At 40.6% G+C, this 15,871-nt stretch overlaps 2 protein-coding genes across 3 annotated transcripts in view; both read right to left on the reverse strand.

Moving 5' to 3' along the window:
* Positions 1-842: 842 nt before the first annotated feature.
* Positions 843-3,884, reverse strand: LOC133848251 (trichohyalin). Its single transcript, XM_062283744.1, has 2 exons — positions 1,096-3,884; positions 843-1,021 (listed from the first exon to the last, which is right to left on the reverse strand). The coding sequence occupies exons 1-2, from the start codon at positions 3,789-3,791 to the stop codon at positions 970-972; spliced, it is 2,748 nt and encodes a 915-aa protein (XP_062139728.1). The 5' UTR covers positions 3,792-3,884; the 3' UTR covers positions 843-969.
* A 1,564-nt stretch (positions 3,885-5,448) lies between these two features.
* LOC133847912 (centrosomal protein of 162 kDa) overlaps positions 5,449-15,871 on the reverse strand; it is a 31,809-nt gene continuing 21,386 nt past the window's right edge. The window contains exons 1-7 of one of the 2 annotated variants that reach the window (XM_062283206.1): positions 13,113-13,189; positions 11,902-12,556; positions 11,626-11,839; positions 10,914-11,560; positions 7,651-7,796; positions 7,423-7,575; positions 5,449-7,360 (exon numbers count right to left, since the gene is read on the reverse strand). In XM_062283206.1, coding sequence (XP_062139190.1) covers positions 7,235-7,360; positions 7,423-7,575; positions 7,651-7,796; positions 10,914-11,560; positions 11,626-11,839; positions 11,902-12,556; positions 13,113-13,115 — 1,944 coding nt within the window. In that variant the 5' untranslated portion in view covers positions 13,116-13,189 and the 3' untranslated portion in view covers positions 5,449-7,234. Of the gene's footprint in view, positions 7,361-7,422; positions 7,576-7,650; positions 7,797-10,913; positions 11,561-11,625; positions 11,840-11,901; positions 12,557-13,112; positions 13,190-15,871 lie in introns of those variants that run through there. The other variant, XM_062283205.1, reaches the window with a different exon arrangement.

Consider the following 15,871-nt stretch of genomic DNA (forward strand, 5'->3'; position numbering starts at 1 on the left):
GAAGCACAGCCAACGGCAGAAGCAGAAGCAGAAGCAGGAGCAACAGCAGCGGCAGCGGCAGCAAATAGAGCACACACCCAACACCCTTTGGGGGATATCCTTTGAAAAGCGAAAGATGTATAGACCAGTCCGGCAGTCTAATATGTGCGAAATTTATCAACAACGATACTGTGTCTGGCACACAAAGGCGCACAAGGCAGGCAGGATGAAGCCAACCGACATGGAAAATCGCAATAATAATTTTCCAGTTCAGGCTTGAGAGTCCTCCTCCTCAGATGACGACGACAACAACAACGACAACGGGGGGTTAGAAGCAGCGGTGGATCTACATACATACGTTGAGTGGATGTGGAGTAATACGTTTGGACTTTGTCGGACCAGCAGCATATGCTGAAGCATGCCAAGTGGACAATTGCATATTGCATGCTTACTACAAAGAGACCGAGTACAAACTACAGAGTACAGAATACAGAGTACAGAGCACAACAGCAAAGCTCGACTGGACTCGGACTGCAATTATTTGAGATTTCTGGCAACCGCAGGCGCTACAATCTGTGAATGGTTAGAGATAGAAATTGAGATGGGAGCTGGCTACAACTGAATAATAATAATAATAATACTCTTCGCACATATTTGCATATGCTCAACTAAGTATAACTTATATTTGTTGCATTTTGTGTTTAGTAACAGAGTTTTGATTAAATTGTACATTTGCATTTACAGACACATCTCAGATCCACTCTCAGCGTTTAACTCGTTGCTCCAATTGCTATGTTATATTATGTTATGTATATGTTTATATTTATATAAGTGTATATATATATAGTAAGTAAGTTGTACGATAATGTGGGCCCATGGTCCGAATTTGTTCTTTTTTTTTGTTTTTCCTTTTCTTTTTGTTGTTGCGGTTTCTTAGGTACTTATGCGCTTCAGTTTATCAGGTTCGTTGTTAGCAGCCTGGGTCGATTTCTAGCATTCGATGGGATGCAGAATGCCGTGCACATGACTGCCAACCACATGTCTGTGAATCAAATTGAGAGAGAGAGATTTTAGAGATAGATTGCAGGCAACATAATTGATGCTTCTATCACGTACCTCAGATTAAATCCTTTTGTGCTGATTTTCGAGTAAAGTGCCAGCAGCATAAGCGCCTGTCCCATCATCAGCAGACAATGTTTGCTGCAGACCTTGCTGACCCAACTGTTGGACTTGGTTGTTGTAAGCACATTGCTATTGCGATTATCACGCACAAAGTGCTGTGAGAAATCCCGCTCTCTCTGTTGTTCCTTCGTCTCCCTTGGAAGTTCTCTTCTCGTCTCATCGCGCTGCTCGCGGCGTTCCTGTCTGCTGGCAAGATTAGCGAACTCTTCTCGAGCCAATCGCCTATCCATGCGCTCGACACGCTCATGACCTTCGCTTCGTTCTTGTCGTCGAACTTCCCTCTCCTCTCGACGAGAAAGTTCCCTCTCCTCACGATCCTCTTGACGCTCACGATCTTCGCGAACCTGTCTGTCAGTGTGATCACGGTGCTCACGCCTCATTTCATTGCGAACGTCGCGATCCTGTCGTCGAGATACTTCACGCTCCTCCCGTCGAAGATCGCTTAATTCTTCTCGTCGCTCACGATCCTCTCGTTCGTGTCTGCGTGCATCATCACGTTCATCCCGTCGCATATCGTCACGCACTTCACGTTCTTGTCGTCGATCCTCACGCTCCTGTCTGTGTGTTAAGTCCCTTTCTTCTCGCCGGCTTTCGCGATCTTCTCGTCGAGATGCTTCGCGTTCCTCTCGTGCAAGTTCGCTACGGTCCTCTCGCCGTTGATTATCTTTTCGTTCTTGTCTGCGCGTAAGATCATTTTCTTCTCGTCGCATACCTTCCACATTCATGCGACTGTCTGTTCGCTCAGCACGATCTTCTCGACGAGATGATTCACGATCTTCCCGACGCATCTCGCTAACCCTGCGTGATGTTTCTCGATCTTCGCGTTCCTCTCGTCGCTCACGATTCTCTCGCTCTTCCCTGCGATCTTCCCGTCGCATATCCTCAATTCTTCGTGTTATTTCTCGATCTTCGCGTCGGAGGTCACTGCGTTCCTCACGCTCTTCCCTGCGATTGAGGTCACGATCTTCTCGTCGCATATCTTCACGTTCTTCTCGTCGAAGATTACTACGTTCCTCTCGCGAACGTTCGTTATCTTCGCGTCGCATATCTTCGCGCTCTTCACGTTCCTGTCGTCGAGAAACCTCACGCTCATTTTGTTCTCGTCGCATGCCTTCTGTATTCATTCGCCTGTCAATTAGCTCAACACGCTCCTCACGATCTTCTCGCCGAATTACTTCACGCTTTTCCCGTCGCATGTCTTCGACTCTTCGTGAGGTGTCTCGATCCATTCGTTGGAAATCACTGCGCTCCTCACGTCGTTCACGAGCATCGTCGCGCTCTTCTCGAAGGGGATTGCTTCGTTCTGCTCGTTCCTCACGTTCATGTCGCCGAGATACATCTCGTTCTTCGCGTTCCTCTCGGCGTGCAAGATCATTTTCAACCCGACGCTCGTCTTCTGAAGTTTCCCGATCCTCTCGACGTGAAACATCACGCTCCTCTCGTTCTTGCCTGTGTGAGCGTTCATTATCTTCTCGTCGCATATCGGCACGAACTTCACGTTCATCTCTTCGGGATAAGTCGCGCTCTTCTCGATCCTGTCTGCGTGATTGATTCATTTCTTCATGTCTACGTTCCTCTCTTCGGAGTTCATCGCGTTCTTCTCGTCGCTCACTATCTTCTCGTTGCTGCCTGCGGGAGTCATCCATTTCTTCCCGTCGCATGACTTCACGACTTTCAACTTCATCTCGGCGCAGATTATTGTGTTGCTCACGTACTTCACGCTCCTGTCGTCGAGATGTGTCACGTTCTGCTCGTTCATGTCGTCGTGAGAGATCAGCGTCAACTCGTCGCATATCTTCACGTTCTTCGCGATCACTGCGCTGTTCTCGTCGCACTGCATCCTCACGTTCTTGTCTGCGCGTTAACTCAGATTCTTCTCGTCGCATATCCTCGCGGTTTTCACGCTCCTGACGACGAGTCACATCACGTTCCTCTCGTTGCTTATTGTTAAGGCGCTCTTCACGTCGCATATCAATTCGTTCTTCACGTTCCTGTCGCCGAGAAATGTCACGTTCTTCGCGTTCCTGTCGACGTGAGAGGTCACGACGCATATCTTCACCTCGTTCCTGACGGGCCATCAGACGCTCATCTTGTCGGCGATCAGTGTGCTCTACTCGTCGCTGCTCACGCTCTACACGTTCCTCTCGTCGCTCCCGATTCTCTTCGTCTTGCCGGCGAGTGAGGTCATTGTCTTCCCTTCGCATCTCTACCCGTTCACCCCTTCGCTCATTGCGTTCTCCTGATTCGCGTTCCTGCCTGCGAGACACATCAACACGTTCCTCACGTCGCATTGCATTTGCTTGGCGAATGAGTTCACGATTTTCCTGGTTGTCATTTCGTTCCGCACGCACACGAGTCTCTCGCTCTTGACCATGTCGTTGGTCACGTGCCTCATTTGGCATAGTCGTTGTTTGTCTATATACCAGATGCTCGTCGTAGTCATCCAATTGCCCGCGTCGATTCTCCATCATGCGATGCATGGACTCCGATGTGCATTGCAATCCAAGAGTGCCGCAATGCTGGTCATCGGAGCGATGCTTACTAAGGTCAGAGTGTGTCAGCTGTGGTCTGGCCAACTGCAGCAGTATGATGAGTACGTTGAGCCTCAACCATCGTGGATTTGCGGCCATCCTTGAGTGTCCTTTGCAAGTCAAAATCGAAGTCGAAGTGATTGTTGTTGGTTTGGATTGGTTTACTGCTCGCAGCAAGCCTTGGAACTTGAATGACTTTCGCAGCGACAATGCTGGATATTTATACGAAAAGTTGTGGCAAGTGTTCCTTGTGGCAGCGGCAACGACAACGACAACGCCCACGCATTGAGCAGCAATTTCCTGTTGATTGATTCAATTTCGCTTATCGCACATGTGCACCAATGCGCATTGTCTTGTGTTGCGTGTTGCGTGTTGCGACGCAGAAGATTGTTCCTAAATCACAATTTTATGAATGAAATTGGAACTGGTTCCATTTGCGTCGTGACGTCATTGATGCCCATACTCTTCAATCCTGCAGCCTATTGTTAACCAGCTGCCATTGTGCTCAACCAGGAATATATAGTATGTGCCACATCTATAAACATAAGAAACATAGTACAATACAAGTACCGACTATGTATAGCACATAGACCCAAGTAAAGGACGACAAGAAGAACGCGTAAGCAAGAAACTCGGATTGGTGGGTGCACAATTGCGATAAGAGTGTTTCAATCAAAATCAAATTAAAGTGCAATGAACAATATGTCGGACAACTGGTAAATAAATGAATCACAATTGATGCGCATCTAGGCGTAAAATTGTGTACAAGCGAGGCGCAAATGTGACCCCAGCCACAGTGTAGTACTATAAAAGGCAATCCCTGCCAGCCACGTTATTGGCAGTATCATTTCAACCAGGACGTGTGCAACGTCCACTCCCGTGCCGTGTCGTGCCACACGCGGCATGCGGCAAGTTGGACAGGACGAGAAGAGGATGGAGCAGAGTGACAACTCGATTGGCGGATCAGATCAAGACTACCCTACTAGCAAGGAAGATGTGAATCGAATGAACAACTGACGGACAACTCATCAGCAGATGGCAGCAGATGGGTTCACTTAATTAAGAAGATGCGTTGGGGAAATTTGGTACATTTACAGTTGTAAGACACACACAAAACATATTTGGTAACTAGTTAAACTGTTCTATAAAAATGGGTGTATTATTCTTACTCTTATCACAAACATACTAACCAACTATATAATACAAAATAATTTGAGTGTTATGTAATCAGTTTTGAATATCCTTATCGGTTCTATGCCGTAGTTAAATGTTGCTGTTGTTTGGGATCGTATTGTCAACAGAATGACGATGTCTTCTTATCCACAATTCGTAATTATATATCTACATACATATATATTTAGAAATGTACTTAACCATATTACACTTACAAGTTGTTATATGTATGCCATGCTATAAGACGATAACCAGAAGCACATATGATAATCTAATGCAAAATAACTAAAATCGGTGTCACTCTCTTTTCGGCACTTATGTATCTTATTATTGTAATAATATAATCACACTGCAAATCTCAGACAAGATCTATGTATACTCGTAAATCGCAAAATAAACTTACCTTATCCATGTGTTGAGCAAACGAACAAAATGAATTATTATTTTATTGTAGTTTTAATCTATGGAAAGATGTGATTATTGTGTGTGAGGAAACTACAATCCTCTGCAAAATGAAAAATAAACAATGTGACTGCAATTCAATTTATGAATTCTGAAAAAAGTAACACAAATATTTATTGGTTTAAGATTTATTTCGTATGTAGATAATTACCATATATGGTTTAATGTATTTCTTTGTTTTTGTTTTGGTTTCAGCTATTTATATTTTTTGGTTTTCTTTGTTGTACAATTTTGCAATTTGACATTCGACTTGAAGTTTAATCGGCTAGGATTTTATTTTTGTTTCCTTTGCTTCAAAGTGTTCTTGGAGTACACTAATACACGCATAACTATGCATTTGTTAAAAACTAATAAGAACACTATAGTCGATCCTATTACGACTGCTTGGACATCCTTTGCTCAGTTCAGAGATGCTTTAAATCTTCGATATATCTTTTGATCAATATCAGATTTATACATTTATGTTTTGTTGACTGTTTTAGAAGAGTTGTGTAGTTGTAAGTTAAAACAAGTTTCATCAGATTGGTACACATCAAACATTCAAGACAGTTTTGCATTAAGTAATTCAATTATAATTATAACTTTTGTTTGTTTTTTTTTAATTTAAAGTTGGGCCTCTTTTTTTACTATTTATGCACTTGGAGCACATTCCCTATCTCTCTCTCAACATTTATTTTAGATAGCGTAGGCGGCTGGTCATTAAAAGAGGGAGAATACAATGTTATGCCATATTAGATACGTTAACTTTGAAATATTTGTTTTGCTTTTGCTGTTGGTTTTTATTTCTTCACACATCTTATGCCCCTTTTCCGAGTTATAACCGAACGCTGCTGCTTACACAGATAATACTTTTTTGGATGGACAAATGACTGAATGCTGCCTCTGCAAACATTTTGTTGAGAATCGCTTTGCAATTCGCAGCATTTCTGACGGAACAACTTTATTGGCAGAATTTCTGGAGACGCGATTGTTTTGTTTCCATATTGCTATCTCATCTCATTTCATTTCATTTCATTTTTATCGGAGGCAATTAATAGATGCTAGCTATGAGCAACTATAGTTGTCTCGCTCTATCGTATTTTTTGGCATGTTTTGTTGTCTCTTTCGATATCGTGTATGCTTTGAACAATTCTACAATCAATTACAACGCTAGTCAATTGCTAGTTTTAAACACTTTTTGGTTTTTGTTATTAAAATATATTGTACATACATATCTAACTCATTTTAAAAACTATCATAACCTTCATTATTAGCATTACCATTACAAATATGTATTATTATTGTTAATTATCATTATTATTTAAAAGTTGACCTTTTGCTGCAAACGAGGCAGTGAGCGGAGGGCTTTCACTTTCCAAAAATTGCCGTACAATATCTTAATTTGTACTTAACATATATTTCTATAATATTTTCATTTTGTTATTAATATTGTAATTGCATGCCCATTAAAAAAAAAACACAACTACACACCCTACACAACGCTAGATCAATAAATATTTACAAATAATTATTGTGAGTGAGGAAAGTTCAACTCAACTTCTAATCGAAATTGACTCATGAACTACACATATATCTAGTAATAAATACGACAAGTATTGGGCATGGCTCTAACAACTTTTCGCACATCATCTTCAACTAAATAAATATCTTAAAACAAAGAGAAAATTAATAAATCATAATACAATTTGGTTGCTCAACAACGAGTACTCTCGAATACGTTATACAAAAATATGAATTGCTTAAAACACAAGTGTTAATTAAAATATTCTTTCTTTCTGTTTTTGGTAGCAATGTGAATAGCAAACGAATTGTGTGTGGTACTCGGTGAATTTTGATTTGCTTTGATTGGAATGCAACAATTCCAAATTCACATTGAATACTGGTCACATTTGTTGTTGTCACTTCTACTACTTGTTGTTGTTCTCCTGCAGCATATCCTCCAGTGCCCCATTCAGTCTGCCCTTGCTCAGCGCCTCGACAAGCATATGCAGGCGTTCCTCTCGCTCCGAATGACGTCGCTCCAGCAACGAAACCTGCAGCAATTACATACAATCAATGTAAATGATAATCGCACATTTATAAAGTGATCCCTTACCTTGGCTTTGAGGGCGTAATAATCGACGGGCACCTTGCGACGCTTCTGTGTGGCAAATGCCTCTTCGCGCTCGTTGAGACGCTGTTGCAGTATGCGCACCGCCTCGTTGCACGATGCCAGCTCACGCTCATGGGCACTCTGCAGTGTCTTCAACTAGAGTTGGGTTAAATAAAAACGACAGCAATTTAATTGTGATCACACATAGAGCATTATCATTGAAACACTTACGTCCTGCAGTCGCTTGTCGTGCAACGTTTTGTAATCAGCCTCCAGCAAATGGTATTTGTTTTGTGCCTCCTTCAAGGCCTGGGATTCCGTGGTAGGCGGCACATGGTCCTGGTAATGCCCCTGATCGTGGCCACGACGTTGCACAGCTGCAAATGCGAAGCAGAAATACAATTGTTGAACTCATTAACAATCCAATAAAGTATATTAATTGTATTACACATTAATAAAAATACTTGGCGAATAACAAGTTGTTAAATTAAATAGAGTAAAGTCAAAGTGACTGGAATGCGTAATTAATTCAGAGTACTAAAAAGAAGAGTAGAGAAATTAACTAAAAAGATAGACAGACAACTGGCAGACATAAACAGAAATAAACTACGAAGTTCATTTACCCTTAATAGCTCTGTTATAAGCATGATACTAAATTATCTTTTGATACAAAACTATTATAATTATTATTCAAAATTTCGAGTTGAAGTCCCCAGTAGTAACTATAGTATTTAATATTAGATTTAATATAATAAAATACAATAAATCAATCATTCCGAATTACTTATTTATACAATTCGACCCACAGTAGTCGAATTTAATGGTTTAAAACCGAATTGTATAACTTTGTAATAAAGTTACGACAAAATCAAGATCTCCATAAACAGCTACATAAACTTTTATAGAGGTCTTTCTGATTCTCAAGTGCAACATAAACCTCTATAATGATTGTGGGATGTCACGTGCCAGTCGATCGCTTGAACGCTTGATCGCTTTAGCTCAGGTTCAATGTACGCTGGCCCTAAATTTCGAATTGAAATTTTCACAAATAACAACAGCAAACAATGAACAATAACAAAAAAAAAAAAAAATATAAGAGCGAACAAAAAGTAAATATACAATAATTAAATAAGAGCCAAGACTGATTGCATAACTGGCGGCAAATGTATCTAAAAATTTGCATTTTTACACGCGCTTAAAATTAAAATAGTTATTTATGTTCAGTGTTGTTGCCGTTGCCGTTGTCGTTGTGCCGTTGATGCTATTATTAACACGATATCTACATACATGTGTATATATATGTTATAAGTTTGCCGCTTAAGGCATTTGTTTTTTCTTTCTCGATGAAAATGATGAACAAAACAAATGTAACAACAGCAGCCAGCAACAACAACTCGATGAGCCGACTAACAAGACATGAAATTATAAAACTTGCGCGCATGCGCAAATGACAACCAAGCAGCAGCAGCAACAACAACAGCAACAGCAGCAGCAAACGACGCGACTCAACACGACTCGTTATGTTTTGTCCCCGCCATTCAGCCTGCCCTCTCTCTCTCTCTTTCACTCTCCCTTCGGCCTCTACAAGCTGCTTTTTGACGTCCATTGGGGCCGGTCCGGCAGCGACGTCGCCGTCGCAGTCGCCGTCGCCATCGTCTTTGACTTTGACTTTCGCTTTCGAATTTTCTTTTCTTTTTCTTCACTTTTTCGCTGTGTCTCTCTCTCGTAAGAAAACAAAATAAAAACAACTAAAACTAAGCGCAAATTCAAATCGATCGAATGTAAATAAACGAGTCGCACACTCAGGTGACATAACCAAGTGCCCGAGATGCCATTTGCCTGAGGCAAACTTCACTAGGCGCTAGGCGCTGTGTGCGGGGGCGCATGGGCATTTAATCAAAGGAGAGAGGAGACGAGGCAAAAGAAGACAGCCATTAGGCATGCAAACGTGTTTTTTTTTTCTTTTCTGAGCATTTAAATACTCGGTATGTGGCTCTAACTCAAAACTGTTGCCCGTCGTTTGAAATGAGTGCAAAAAGTGTTCGGTCAAAAGGCCGCCCGAAGCTGGTCATACCGGCCTGAGGAAGCTATCTCTAGGCGGGGCGGGACGGAGGCTACAAGAGAGGGGAGAAGCACCAACAACAACAGCAACAACATCGGTCGACAGCCATGTGCAATGATTTATTCCAGCAATTTATTTGCGTGTTGTTGCCTCGTCTTTGACTTTGTGTCTTGTACGTGCTGACGAGCAGAGAAAGTCCATAAATTACTCTACAACGACCACTGGCGACCGAGTGACACACACACACATAGACACACTAACAGACACACACATGCAGAGTGACCATTATTTGTGTAGAGCTATTATTAAAGCTTGGTGCCTGCTCGCGATATCATTTCTTCCCACAATCGATACATTTGCGCAGTAATACTATCGAGATAAGCTACTTATAGGCAAATACATCGTGATCACATTATTAATGAAATGAAAGAGAATTAATTAAAAATAAATATGTATATATAAAAACAAGTTCTTTAGTACTTAATTTCGATCACTGATTAATATAATTGAAGTCAATATTAAAGCAAAAGAATTAAAACAATCAAAAATAATATAAATATAAAAACACTTTAATCTGGTTCACTGATTTATGATAAAATGAATAATGAAAGAAATAAATTCAATAATTTCAAAAATTCAATTTAGAAACTTTTCTTATAGAATTTTATTTTGATAACTGATGTAAATAATCAAGAATCAATCAATAATCAATAAATAAACAAAAGAAATAAATACATAAGAACTATAACAAATAAATAAACACTAGCATAAATAATACAAAACAAAATTATTAAAAGATTTAAATAAAAATCTACTTTTCAAAACTATTTTCATAGAATTTTATTATGATCACTGATGTAAGGAAATCAAATTAATAAACAAAACAAAAATTATTAATAATTTAAAAAAAAAAACTGTACTCTTTGGTTTCGACTTACTTTTCTACATTCTTATTGATTTTTTTACTTGATTAAAACGAAATACTTAAAAATTTGATAAAAAAAAAAAATTTTGTATCGCATACACCAATTTAAGATCACGAAATACTTAAAATTGATAACAAAATATAAAACTTTTTATGGCATACACCAATTTGAGATCATTATATGTATAAAAATAATAATTTTAAAATAAGAAATAGCCTCTCTATATAGTATAGAAAATAAAACCAAAATTAATTAGAGATGTGTGATATAAAAAAGAAAAACAATTAACACATCGACAACTAGTAACTTGAGCTCCTTAAAAGAAATCCAAAACAAATAAAATAAAACATACTATCGATTAAATAGACAAGTGCATACTATCGATAACTTTGAAATAAGCTATCGAGTTACAATAAGCTATCATCAAATTAGTGGTGCACTTGTTTTATTCTTATTTTAAACGCAATTAGTAAGCAATCACTTCTTGATATCAAAACAAAATTTACCTGCACTGGAGGCAACTGCTCCGCTGTCACGCTGCAGCTTGCGTATGGTCTTCTTGCACTCGTCCAGCTCACGGGTGAGACGCTGCATTGCCTTGTTCTTGATGGCCAAATCGACGCGCATGCAACGCACCGAGCTCAACAGCTGTGAATCCTCCTTGGCCGTGCTATGACCCTGACCCTGACCCTGGCCATGGCTGAGCAGCGACAGCGTCGAATCAGACTGCGAGATGGGCAACTTGGAGCCAATGGCAATGCGACGCTGAGTGCCGCTTTGCTTTGAGTTCGGTCGCGATGTGTTTGGCGTGGAGTTGGCCGTGCTGCTCGTGCTGCTGCTGCCAGCCGAGTGCAACTGTTGCTGCTGCTGTTGCAGATGTTGCTGACAAATGACGCTGGGCGAGGGGCAACCAATGGTGTTGGTGCTGTGATCACGCATCGCGCCATTCGATGGCGTTTGTGTCGCTGTGCTTGTTGCCGTCGCCTTTGCTTCAACTGTGGCCAACTGGCCAAGTGGCCAATTGACTGTCTCCTGCTCCTCGGTCTGAGTGCAATTGTTGTAATAGCGATCGGCACGCTTCTGCATGTAGCGATCGAGAGTGCGCACCTGTGACTCGATCTGTTCGTTCAGTTTCGTGTTGATCTCTTGCAGGCTATAAAAGACAAATTCATGTTGTGGATTAACAGATAATCACTTCCATTTGGCTGCTACACTCACCTGAGCACTTGGGTTTCCAGGTCAGCGATGTGCGTCTCGTATTTGGCCTGCACCGAATTGAAACGCGCCTGCACATTGGCCAGTATCTGCTGTGCCTTGCGATCCTGCTCCTTGGCATCCGATTCCAGTTGAGCGATGCGCTGCTCCAGCAGCTTGCGACTGCTCATGTTCTCCTGATCGTTCATCGAGCAAATGCCCGGATTTTTGGATGCCACTGCAAAGTGTTCAACTTTTATTTAGTTATCTAGGAATTGCTGTACTTTGCTTGCAACTTACCGATCAAAGCCGACACAGAGTCGGGATATTTGCGCATGAGAATGCGTTCCATTTCGCGACACTGTCTCTGCAAGTCCTGTATAATGCGCGCATCCTTATCCTTCACATCCGCCGCCTGTCGACGCTCCTGTTGCGCCTCCTCCAGCTCCGTGCGCAACGAACGCTCCAGCTGTATGGCCTCATCGCGATCACGGCGCGCCGACAACAGCTCCGAACGCAAGACACCCGCACATTCATGCAGATGCTGCACGTCCAGCTTCAGCATCTCGGACTCATCCTGCAGCCGTCCGTTCTGTTCGCGCATCGCCCGCTGCGACTGCGACAGCGATTCGCTTTGCAAACGCACCGAAGCGAGTCGCTCCTCGGTGTCCTTGAGCTTCTCCTGCAGCTGCTCGATCTCATGCATTAGCGCATGCTCGCGACTCACGCTGCAGCCAATCTGTTCGATGGGCGAGCTTAGTGTGCTCACCAGATGCTTGGGCGAACTGCCCACCGCCTTCTCACAGTAGCTGGCCATGGGTGCGATGGGTTTATAGCTACGTTTGCCTGACAACGACGAGTTGGCGACCGTGGTGGTGACCGCCGCCTGGCCAGAGCTGCGACGCGACTGCCCGCCAAGGACGGCACAATCCTCGGCTTCGGTAATCTCCTCCATCTGGGCGAAGAAAATTGGAAAATGCAAAAGAGCAAAACGGATTAGTTGGCATACGTGAAAGTGCGCCTGGCAAGTGCCGGCGCCTTTTAGGGTGTGTCAAGTGCTGTGTTGCCAGTGCTGTGCACTGTGCGCTGTGCCGGCAAAATAGCAACAGCAACAGCAACAACCACAACAATAACAACCAGCAACAGTCGCAAACGCAATCGCCAGCAACACCGGCAAAACAATGAGCATCAACGGCGTGGCTCCCACACGAACCTAAAGGCGAAGGCGAAGGCGAAGTCAAAGTCGAAGACCGAACCCATAACTGAAACTGAACCGTAGCCAAAATACCTCAACCCCCAGGCTCTGCAACCCCCTCACCAACCGCCCCCTTCTTTTCTCCCTTTCTCACCACACACGCTTCCTTTTCAGTAGGCACAAACAACAAAACCAGTCGAAGCGAAATAACAACGGCAACAACTACGCAACCCGCTGCACACTGGTCACAGAGCACACACAAATTGATAGATTAATAATTTAGAGCGCTAGGACTGCAAACTGCGGTTATATTTACCATATTTAAAGTTGAATCGAATTAATAAAGTTAAGATGACAACTTTTCGCCTATTGACAAATCAAATTTGCGTCAGCTCAATTTCTAATAAATTTTTGTAAACAATTGACATATAAAAAGTAAGCCTTGCTTTTAGAGATGTGCTAGTATAAAAATATATGCTTATTTTTTGTTATTTTATATCGAAATACCAAAAAGAAAGCCGAATATTATTGCCTAATCTAAAATAAAAGCATGACATTAACAACACTTAACAAATTAATAATACTTCACTAACACAAATAGATTGTTGAAAAAAAAAAAAAAAAAAAAAAGGAAAAAACAAAACATAAAAAAAAAGAAGAAAACAAAAAAAAAATAATTGTGTTCAAAAATCAAAACACTAAAAAATAAAAAACAATTATAATGTTAATTGTACAATAAATATATTAGAACCAACTTTAAACATTGAAAAAAATTTATAAACAACTGTTTTATAATAATTTCGTAAATACTATCTGGAATATAGAAAACTTTATCTGCAATTATACACACATCAACCAAAAAAACTAATGATCGGTTAGAAAATAAAAGAAAAGTCGAAAAATTATTAATGTAACACATGATTTATGAGCAACTAACTGCTTAAAATAATTTATAAATACATGAATGTACATTCTAGAGTCTATTCATAATATGAAATCACACAAATCTCACCATCGAAGTGATTTAAAATAACTATTTGCAATAAATTGCGTTTGCATGCTTTGGAATCACTGTGCGACCGTCTTCTTTCCTCGCATACACACCCAACACATAGCATGCTTCACATATGCGGACATGTGTGTTTGCCAGTGTGTGTGTTTGTGCTTGTATGCGTGTAAGTAAGTATTTAACAAGGGTAAGCGATGACGATGAAGAGCGCGACAAAGATAATTACGATGATGTGGGTGTGCAGCAACAGCAAAAGCAATAACAATAATAGCAATAGCAACAGCAACAGCAACAACTACAGCAACAACAACAACAACAATGCACTCATTGAAAGAGCGGAAACATTGAAGAAGAAAGTTCGTGGCTCTGTCCCCAACTTTGTTTCCACCCACGCCAACATCTCTCTTCACCATCTCCGGCATCGCCTTTTGTCCAAGCTCTATCCATGTGTGTGTATGCGAGTGTGTGTGTGAGTGTGTGTGTGAGTGTGTGTGTGTGTGCATTACTTTTCAAGTCTCATTACAAAAGCCGTTGTGTTTTTTACGTTGTATTTCATCTTTTTTGTGTGTAGTTCACTCGAAACACTCTCACACAGCACTCTCGCTTTCATCGCTCAGCTCAATAATAGATTCTACCTGGAAGGCATCTGTCAAGCCCCTCGAATTGGGAACTCCCCCCACACACACACACACTACTTAACTACTAGCCCAGTTTTTATTTTTTTTTTTGTTTCTGTTTCGGTTTCGGTTTTTTATTGTCTACTCCCAACTGGTATTTATTTTGGCATTTACTGGTATTTACACGTATGTTAATGATCTTTATGTACGTGCTTAGTTTCTGTTTTGCCGCCAACACTAATCCCCACTTTCCATTTCATTTACCACTCGAAGAAACAAGAAAGCAACTACTAGCAACAGCTGGAGCAATGGAAAAAAACAAAACAAAACAACTAGAAAGATGTGTGTTGTTATTACCATAGTATGAAGAGCAATGCAATAAATATTTAAAGTTATTCCCTTGCGATATTTCGTATTTTTGGGCCAAGAAGCAACAGCAGCAAACACGCTGCTGCTGCTGTAATCGATCATCCATGTCTTGTCTTTAAACTAGCATATTTAAAAGCTAAAGCCTGTCAGTCAACTGACTCGACATTAAATCTAAATGGTTACCACGAGATCGTTACAATGTTTTTTATCGTCTTTCTTTCTTTTTTTTTATCATAATTACTTAATTTGTGATCACTTCACTGCTCTGGCTCTGCGTTATTTGCATAGTCACTGGACAAGTTCTCGCCAGAGCGATGCCAGCGAATTCACAATGATTCGCTGAATTATGCGTAATTTGGAATGCACTTATGAGAAAGTTGATGGGACTAAAAAACAGACACACACACATAGAAGACTATATCGAAAAGAAAACATAATATCTGCTATGAAATTATATTTAAACAATTGAGAAAAAAGTATTTGAAAAATAAATATGAAATATGAAAATATAAATAAGAAGTATATAAATGTGAGATATATAAATATGAAATAAATAAAAATAAAGTATAAAATGTATATATATAAAAACACTTTCCAAGAATAAAAATATCCTCTATTTTTCATTAATAGTAAATGTATTTTATAGATAATATCTATATCCGAATTGTTTTTTTTTTTTTTCTTAAATTCTCATTTATAAAGATTCCTAATTTCATCTTGAAATCATCAAAGAGCATACAAGTTAATATATAGATTATAGATCTGCTGTTCTTGGCGATGTTTTCGAGCATTTATCGCTTTCTATTTGAAGGACAACTTTTGCATGTTGAGATTTGAATCTCTCGAGTATAAGAAATCTTTGGATCACATGGTTTGTGTGCTCCATTTGCAATTACATACTTGATAATCGAGGCGCGATGGCTCTTAAATGGCTACTCATGGCTTATGAATAAATGTGAGTGTTGATGAATGAGTGTATGTAGTGCGATGAGTACTCGCGTATTAAGGACAATTTCACTACTTGACGGCTTTGCTGCTCCACTTTGGATCACTTGAGATATTCAGAGTAATGTTTAAGTC

The sequence above is a fragment of the Drosophila sulfurigaster genome, chromosome X, assembly GCF_023558435.1.
Source record: "Drosophila sulfurigaster albostrigata strain 15112-1811.04 chromosome X, ASM2355843v2, whole genome shotgun sequence".
Classification (NCBI taxonomy): Eukaryota; Metazoa; Arthropoda; class Insecta; order Diptera; family Drosophilidae; genus Drosophila; species Drosophila sulfurigaster.

What these genes read in the sequence shown, in the direction of transcription:
- LOC133848251 (XM_062283744.1), bottom strand. Translation starts at nt 3,791, where the DNA reads ATGGCCGCAAATCCACGATGGTTGAGGCTCAACGTACTCATCATACTG. An exon ending in ACAAAAGGATTTAATCTGAG is followed by an intron (nt 1,022 to 1,095) that starts GTACGTGATAGA and finishes TTTGATTCACAG; the next exon opens with ACATGTGGTTGGCAGTCATG.